At 48.6% G+C, this 9,386-nt stretch overlaps 1 protein-coding gene across 2 annotated transcripts in view; it reads right to left on the reverse strand.

Annotated features, from left to right (window-relative positions):
- Window positions 1–9,092, reverse strand: part of ROR2 (receptor tyrosine kinase like orphan receptor 2) — a 241,302-nt gene extending 232,210 nt beyond the window's left edge. For both annotated transcript variants that reach the window (XR_003588062.3, XM_027964188.2), the window contains exon 1: window positions 8,854–9,092. Coding sequence is in view for 1 of the 2 variants with exons in the window: in XM_027964188.2 (XP_027819989.1) it covers window positions 8,854–8,941 (88 nt within the window). In the remaining variant the exon portion in view is untranslated. The remainder of the gene's footprint in view (window positions 1–8,853) is intronic.
- Window positions 9,093–9,386: the final 294 nt, after the last annotated feature.

Genomic DNA, 9,386 nt, shown 5'->3' on the forward strand with positions numbered 1-9,386 from the left:
CTTTGTCGAAAGAGAAAATCCACCCTAAAATTCATATGTAATTTCAAGGGATCCCAAATAGCCAAAACAATCTAGAAAAAGTTGGAGCACCCATACTTCCTGATCTCAAAACATACTACAAAGCTGCCATAATCAAAACACTGACAAAAGGATAGACACAGACCAATGGAATAAAATAAAGAATCCAGAATTGCCCCACTCTACATGTGGAGCAAATGACAAGGATACCAAGATTATTCGATGAATAAAGAAAAGTCTTTTCAACAAAGGGTACTGGGAAAACTATATTTCCACATTAAAAATAATGAAGTCAAACCCCTACCTTACTCAATCTACAAAAATTAACTGAATATGGATCAAGGACCTAAAGAAAGTGAAAGTGAAGTCTCTCAGTTGTGTCCGACTTTTTGCAACCCTAGGGACTGTAGCCTAACAGGCTCCTCTGTCCGTGGGATTTTCCAGGCAAGAGTGCTGGAGTGGATTGCCATTTCCTTCTCCAGGGGACCTTCCCGACCCAGGAATCGAACCCGGGTCTCCCACATTGCAGGCAGACGCTTTACCATCTGAAAATGGATCAAGGACCTAAACAAAAGCTAAAACTATAAAACTTTTAGAATAAAACAAAGTGGAGAAGCTTCAGGACATTGGACTTAGCAACGATTTCTTGGATGTGATACCAAAAGCACAGGTTTAAAAAAAATAGATACATTGATTTTTTTAATTAAAAATTTTTGTGCACCAAAGGATATTATCAACAGTGTGGAAAAGCAACCCACAGAATGGGAGAAAATAAATGCAATCATATATCTGATAAAGAGTCAATATCTAGAATATATAGAACTCCTACAACTCAACCAAGACAACCCAAACAATCTGATTTAAAAATGGGCAAAGGATTTGAACAGTACATGCTAAGTCACTTAAGTTGTGTCAGCTCTTTGCGACCCTATGGACTGTAGCCCACCAGGCTTCTCTGTCCTTGGGATTCTCCAAGCAAGAATACTGGAGCAGGTTGCCATGCCCTCCTCCAGGGAATGTTGTTGACCCAGGGCATCAAAACCATGTCTCTTACATCTCCTGCATTGGCAAGCAGGTTCATTACCATCAGGGTCACCTGGGACATATTTCCAAAAAAAGATACACTAATGGCCATGAAATATATACAAATGACATGAAAAAATGCTCAACATCACTAATCATTAGAAAAATGAAAATCGAAGCCACAATGAGATCAAAGCCACTTCACACTCATTATGAAGGCTGTTATCAATAAAGCAGAAAATAACTCATGTTGACAGCATGGTGATTACTCAATAAAGTAAACTTAGATGACCATGCTGCTGCTAAGTCGCTTCAGTCGTGTCTGACCCTGTGTGACCCCATAGACGGCAGCCCACCAGGCTCCCCCGTCCCTGGGATTCTCCAGGCAAGAACACTGGAGTGGGCTGCCATTTCCTTCTCCAATGCATGAAAGTGAAAAGTGACAGTGAAGTCGCTTAGTCGTGTCCGACTCTTCGCGACCCCATGGACTGCAGCCTACGAGGCTCCTCCATCCATGGGATTTTCCAGGCAAGAGTACTGGAGTGGATTGCCATTGCCTTCTCCAATCTAGCAATTCCACTTCTGGGTATATATCCAAAAGGACTGAAACCTGTACAACTATGTTCATAACAGCACTATTCACAATGGCCAAAAGATGGAAACAACCCAAATGTCTGCCAACAGACAGAAAAAGCGGTAAAGCAAACTGTGGTATATGCACGGGGTGTAGGTACATGTGTGCATAATGGAGTATTACTCAGTCTTAAAAAGAAGTATGAATATATATTATGAGATGGATGAACACTTGAAAAGACTATGTTAAGTGAAAGAAGCCATTTACAAGAGGACAAATATCATACACTTCCATTTATTTGAGATATCTATGGTAGTCAGATTCATAAGTAGAATGGGGACCGTCATCGCTGGCAGGAGGAATGGGCCATTGGGGTTTAATGGGGGCAAGTCTCCATCTGGGGGATAAAGACCGTTCTGGAGATGGACAGTGGTGACGGTGGAACAAGGTGGAGATACTTAACACTGGGGTAGTGTACACTTAAAATGGGTTCAAAGCTCTATTTTATACATATTTTACCTTTATTTTTGGCTTTCCTGGTGGCTTGGATAGTAAAGAATCTGCTAGCAATGCATGAGACCCAGGTTCAATCCCTGGGTAGGGAAGATTCCCTGAAGAAGGGAATGTATCCTTGTCTGGGAAATCCCATGGACAGAGAAGCCTAGTGGACTATAGTCCATGGGGTTGCAAAGAGTTGGACATGACTGAACGACTAACACTTGCCTTTATTGTAAAAAGATCTGAGGTAACTGATGTCACTTTCTAGACCCGTCCCTCCATGTCTCATGTTCACTTAAGACAGAGCTCCCGCTCGTCACCATCTCCTCCGGTAGCCTTTAAGCTGCTCTAGAAATGTTTTCAGTGTTATACAAAGACTGTAGTGACCTGGTGGTTATTTCACTGTCTGGAGAAAAATTCCCAATTTCTAAATGTTATTTCCAAATGTTCGCTAACAGTTGAAAACATAAGGCAAAATCCTGCAACAGGACATCAAGGTGGGCACATAACCAAGTGTGACCCAGAGGCTGCGCCTGAAGCCTTCTCAGCCTTGGCCCTCACTCCCTTTCTACACCCCTCTTACCATCCGCTAGAAGTGGCTCACTTTCTAGATGGAACTCTTACGCCCCCCTTCAATTCCTCACCATCCCCCCAATCCTACTCACTCTCCTTCCCAGTGCCCATTGTCTGTCAGAAGTCAAACTGTTGTGTGTGTCCCTCCTCCAGACCCCTAAGGAATAACTGGACATTTCCTTCTGCCTCAGTTTCCTTCCAGGATGCTCCTCCACCAAGACCTTCCCTGGGAATTCCCCCAGCAAATCCAAGGCCAAGCCCCTTGAGTTTTCAAGCACCTCCCCTCTGGGGTGCAACTACTGCCCACTTAGCTCCCCTACCACTACCCCTGGCTGCTGCCAAATTATCCTCTGAAAACATGGCTGTAGCTCACCATATCTTGCCCTGCTTATCACATCACACCCTGCATCTGCCTGAGAGCTAAGATCCTCACCCTCTTGACTCCACACCATTTCCCCTTCTCTGAGGACAGTGCTCTGGCTGTTCTTGGTTCTGCCTCCTTCCACGACCGCCCTTCTCTCAGCCCTTTCCCATCTGCAAACACATTCCACAAACACATTCCACCACATCCCACGTGGTGGCTCCGAGGTAAATGAGATCTCAGGAAGGTTGGCCGCTATCAGGCGTTATCACAGAGCTGTTTGCTGCAGGAAATCTTTGGCAAATCCTAGCTGAAGCATATTAAGGCTCGGTTCAGAATGGACTGAGAATTGGTCCGTGAACATGTTCTCAGATCATCTCCCCAGCTCCCTGTCTCACCCCTACGGTGATTTTCTTCCCCAAGTGGGAAACTGCTTTTGCACACCCCAAATGTGCCTGGCATTGTGCGGGGGAATTCAACCAGTAATCAGGCAAGTTTCTTCGTCCTTTCTTGTGCTGGATTTTTTTGCATCTGCGCTTTAAACCTTGATGTGATTCGTGTTTCCTTTCAACACTTGAAGATTCCTCCATTACGTCGGACTCAGTCTAATCTGAATCAACAGTCATCACTATGACCATTTCATGTGCTTTTTCAATGGCACTGAAGCCATGATGTGGCCCTCCCACACACATGCGCACACACAACATGTTCATATAATTTTGTCTAGCCCTTAATATGTGAATTCTTTAGAACTAACATTTTCCCCAAATCAGCACTATATGGTACGTAAGTGTATACTTGTCGCCTTGGTCATCACACCTCTGCTAAGCCCCTCTCGGGGAAGCCTCTCTAATCTAATTCTACAGATTAGACTCAGTCAATCCAGTTCATTTTTGCCATTAAATCTCCCACAGTCAACAAACAGAACTCTAAGTAAACAAGGTAAGCCCCTCCCTGACTCTGGATGCCACAAGACATTCCTAAAACAACAGCTGCTAACACAGAGACGCTCGGCAGAGAGGAGTGGTGGTGGACAGAGCTTCCTGCAGTGCTGGAAACGTCCTCTAAGTTCCTGGACCATTCGAGCACCCGTCACATTTGTGTGCTAAATCATTTTAGTCGTGTCCGACTCTCTGCAACCCTAAGGACTGTAGCCCTCCAGGCTCCTCTGTTCATGGGACTCTCCAGGCAAGGATACTGGAGTGGGTAGCCATGCCCTCCTCCCGGGGATCTTCCCAACCCAAGGATCAAACCCACATCTCTTGTGTCTCCTGCATTGGCAGGCAGGTTCTTTACCACTAGCACCACAAACACGAGGCCCCTGAAATGCAGCTAGTGCAGTGGAGGACTGAATCTTTCATTTCAGTTCAGTTTAATTAATTTTAACCTAAATAGTTACATGTACCTATACTCCACAGCACAAGCCTACAGTGAGGATTTCTGTCATTTAAGTGCACACTGAGTTAACTAGCCCTCCAGGAGGGCACCGAGGTGTGGAAACCCCGAGGCTGGAAGGAAACCCTCCCCCACTCCAGGAGGATTTGAAGAAGCTGCCACATTCTCCCCAGATAACATCTCAAAAGTGACAGAGTGCTTACTGAAGCTCATTCCAATGACAATTAAAGACACACACACCACATCTCACTGGAACTTAAGACTTTCTAGAGGACAAGCCACTTAGTCTAATCAGGCTAGATTTTTCTGTAATTATTTCCTTCCCTTTGGCTTTTGACTTTTGATTTTTTGGTTCTTTCAGTAAAACTTGGGGGGGAAAAAAAAACAGAAATCCCCAAAATGGTACAAATAACACCAACACAATTCCTTATTTTTGAAAAGTTTTCCCAACACTGTTCAACAATTCCTTGGCCACTCTGTTAATATGATTTTAAACAGATCACACCCCAGACATATTTTATAACAACAGCACATGCAAGCAGAGCTGTCCCGCCCTTATTTCCAACTTGGCAAGCTCCTCGGCAAAACCAAATAAATACATACTAGAAGAAGGCTGGTACAAACCCCAGCCAGTTGCTGCCATAATTAGTGGGCCAGAACTGGTCTTGTTGCTTAGATTTTTCAAAACTCAAGAAGACTGTACTACCCACCAAAATCGTAGCAATTCTTTTACAGTGATACAATTCTACAGTACAAAACCAAAGAACTCAAAGAGTCACTGAGAAGCAATGTTTTCAAAACCAGTTCTTTCAGCCCAGCTGTCCTTTCATGAAATTGCTATCAGACATGTAAAATCCAGACTTAATCAGCAACACTTCTCTGCAAAGCAAAGCCCCCTGGTTACTTTGCTTTGACACCTTCCAGGCATGGTATTCATAGGGTCCACCTGGTAGTCACCACAGGGTCCCCAAAGAAAGAAATATCTTAACGGCAACTTTCTTTACCAGGAACATATCACAGCGCATAAGAGGATCCCCATGGGGGACAGCAGAGTAAACCCAAAGCTTCACAGCCCAGCCCTTCTCCAGGTGGTAAGCACAGGATGCTGTCGGTCCCCCTTCAAGTTCCCAGGGAATGGACCAGATAAACACCAAAAGGCCCCTGACATCAATGAATGTTTTAGAAGATGGTTATAAACCTTGGGTGCAGATAACAGTTAGTTACCCACTTTCTCTTCCCTGACTACAATTTGGAAGTATATAATTACACCTTTCCCTGAGAAAAGAGTTAGCGTGCACAAATTTCCTATACCGAATCAGAGTGGCCAGGGCTCTACAGATTAGGGGGGTGCTAAGCCTTTCACACTCAGTTCCCATTTCAATGATAATGATAACTTTCCACATCCTGGCCTCCCATGGAATGCATTTTAAAGGAGTGCCACTTCTCCAGCTGCAACCTTGCTTTAGAAATCCCTCTTTAGGGGATTAATCTTCCCTACCTGTCAGACAGGCTGTTCCCCTGCCCCTGCATTTCTATCCCATTGATCTCAGGAAAAGATTCCAAAGGCTAGAGCGTGAAACCCAAATTCTTCCAGGCTTCAATGTCTCAAAGGTTAAACCAAGGGTAGAAAGACAAAACGTTCACAGGGAACGAGTAATTCAGGACAAATCACACCATAACAGAGAGTGACACACACACACAACAATTACAGCGGTATTTTGACCAAACAACAAGAAAATGGTTTAACAATAAAAATAGAAATGATATTTCACATTGCCTTGTAAATCTGCAGATCGCTGTCACCCAAAACCCCTGGTCAATGTACCTTTTTAAACCCATGTTGCTTTTCTGAAGGCAAAATGTTAAGCAGATTTCTTGTAAGTTTTCTAACTATGACTTGCTTTACTAATCAAGAGTTCAGCCTCGTTGACTAGAGCCCCTCAGTCACCTATCACCATTTTTATAAACAGTTCAGTACAGCAGCTCACACTGAATGCCGCATAGTGGTGGTCATTGTCCAGATGCCATTTTTGTCAAGTAGACATGAGGGTTAAACTTGCTTTTGCTATTAAATACTGAAAATTTTCAAATGTGTGCTTTTTTCTTGGTACACAGCCATAATAAGAAAAACATGTTGCCTTACTATAGAGTATATAAAAACTTGTCTTTTTCCACAAAGTCTTCTTTTTCAAGATGTTTTCATTTACTTACTTTCAAATGGATCACTATCATTATTTATTACCACCATCACTCCAGGGATCTGGGCCAGAAGTAAACATTGTACTGTCAAAATCAGGGGTGAGGAGACCCCAAAACTCCCAGCCTGTCAAACCCAGGCAGAGCACACAGTCCAAAATTAAGCATTTGTCTCCCTAAGGAACAGAGCCTTCTATAAAAACATAGAACTTATAAATCCTTTTAGAATAACGTTTCCTTGTTTTTACATAGTAACGTATGTTTTGCGTATAAAATACACTCAGATTACAGGGATTCCTCTTTACAGCAGAAAAGATGCCAAATACTTGAATCTCCTGTAATCATAAAATTGTATTCATAGTTTGAATATGATCTTATTCTTTGCATTTCCACCTCACCTAACATTCCAGAAGAAAGAGAATTATAAACAGCTTCTTTACTCCCTCCCCTATAGAAATTACTATTATTTTACTGGAGAAAGAAAATTACCTCCACACAGGGTTCAGAAATTAAGGACAGTGATATTGGATTGCTTTGTTCCTCAGAGATTTCTTTAACTCTACTGGAAACTATGGCAATGTTTAAACTCCACTGCCCAAAATGCGAGCAACTTTCCAGTCAGCTGCAATCTTGATTTAAGGAACAGACCCATCACCTTTTCTCACATCACCCACTTCTAACTCTCCCCTGGCAAATGCAGCTAAAACCGCTGGGCCACAGGTTTGCGCGGTAGGGTTTTGCAGAGCAATTAACCCCCACACGGCCACCCGGCAAACGCTGTTCAATGGCACGTCGAGTCCCCGCGGTTAAGCCCCTTCTTTCCCCTCCCGCAGCGCAGCAAATGCACCGCTTGACTCGAAACGGGAGAGGGATTCTAGCTGGATAAGGGGTGTAGAAATCCAGAGGGATGCTGTTTAAAACGCACAGACTAACTTAGGTCTGGTTTACTTACCTTTGCACCGTGCACCTTGAGCGGCTTACGCTTTAAGGGACAGCGACAGAAACGCAAAGCCCTTTCCCAAATCAAGTAACCAAGGATGTGTGACGTAATTGGCTCTTGTATTAAACCTAAACGCCCCCCAGGAAAGGCTGCCCAGCATTCCTGAATCGTTGGATGGATCTCTGGAGCGCGCAGTTGGCAGCAGAAGACGAAAACCACCGAGCCCCCTTCTTGTGCCTTTTGTCTAATTCTCACCTACGTGCAGAAATGCCGGGGGGAGGGTGCACAGTACATTGAATGGGGGACACCGAGACCCACTTAGGTGTAAGGGGAGGCTCACACATTTCTGGGTCACGAGGTGAACCCCCTTAGCTTTCAAACCTAGAGGTTCCGCCGCCCTCCCTCTCCGCAGCAGGGTGCGGGAAACTGGCTGGCTGGGGCGGGGTGGGGGCGGGCAGGCGGGTGCGCGGGTATCGGGACAGCGTGGCACCCTAGACCGATCCCCCTAGCTTCCACCGAATGCGATAGCACCTCTTGCTCGCCCCGGGGTCCACGCAGCCCAACAGCGTGCGACCCTCGAGGGGAATGCCACCCGGGAGCCTGGCCCACCCTCCAGCCAGCCCGAAAAAGGCTAGGTCTCCAGCAGCGGAAAGGCGGCCCGGGGACCCCGGACCCCAGGCACAGGAAACGCTGCTTTGGCCACTTTTCGGCGGTGGCGGAGGAGGTGAGGGGCCAACAAAAGGGAAGCCAAATTCCCTTCCAACCAAGGGGCGGGGATCGGGAGCGCCCTTCCCTGAGCCTCGTCCCACCGCGGCGCCGGCCCTGGGGAGATGTCGGCGCAGACCCGGGCGCCACGGACCCGGAGCTCTGGAAAGAACCTCGGAGAGCAGGGCCGAGATAAGGTCCTGAGAACCTCGGACACGTCTGAGGACCCAGGCGGCGGCCGCATTCACACTCACGACCCTCGGAAACCCCCGGCTAGGGGCTCCTCGCGGGGGCCGGCGCCGCCCGCCCTAGCCTCTGGAAACACTTAGGCGTCCCAGGAGCGCGCCTTATTGAAAGCAGCCCCGGGCGGCGGGGCGCAGATGCGGAGCCGGGCTGAGGTGGGCACGGGAGGGGGGCCCCCGCCAGGCGCCCCTCGCCCAGGAGCGCCGGCGCCGGCGCGGCGGCCGGAGCAGCAGCATCGCGAGGGAAGGGACGGGCGCGCGAGGGGCAAGCCCTCTGCCCGCGCTTGGAGGAGGTGCGCCCGGGTGGACGCGGGCTGGCGAGTCCTACCTGAGGCCCTGGACACGCAGAGCAAGAGCGCGGCGACCGCCCAGACGGCCGGGACGCACAGCCACCGCAGCGCCGAGCCCCGGGCCATGCCGCGGGCCGTAGGGGCCTGGGCGCGGGGATCCGGCGCCACCACCCCTGTCGGCCACGCGTCCGCTGCCCTTTCTCCTGGGCGCTTGGCGAGTTGGTCCCTTTCGAGGAACTCGCGGTCCTCTTCCTCTCTCGGCCCGGATGCGCCGCTCGGCTCGGGCCGGCGGGACGCGCGCGGGGGGCGGACCGCGGGCAAGCAGGGAGGCAGGGTCCCAGGCTCGCCCGCCCCGATGGGCAGAGCGAGAGGCCCGCGCTGGCGCCCCCTGCTGGACGGACACGCCTGTAGCGGGCGGGGCGCGCGGGCAGCGCGGGGCCAGAACCGGGGGGCAGCCGCTCCGTCCCCGGACGCGCCTCCCGTGCCCGCCCTCGGCCTGCTCCTCGGAACGCTTGGACGCAAAAGTGGAGCCTTGGGGACGTCCAGCCAGACCTCGCGGGGACTGCCCCGC

Source organism: Ovis aries, chromosome 2 (genome assembly GCF_016772045.2).
Source record: "Ovis aries strain OAR_USU_Benz2616 breed Rambouillet chromosome 2, ARS-UI_Ramb_v3.0, whole genome shotgun sequence".
Lineage (NCBI taxonomy): Eukaryota > Metazoa > Chordata > Mammalia > Artiodactyla > Bovidae > Ovis > Ovis aries.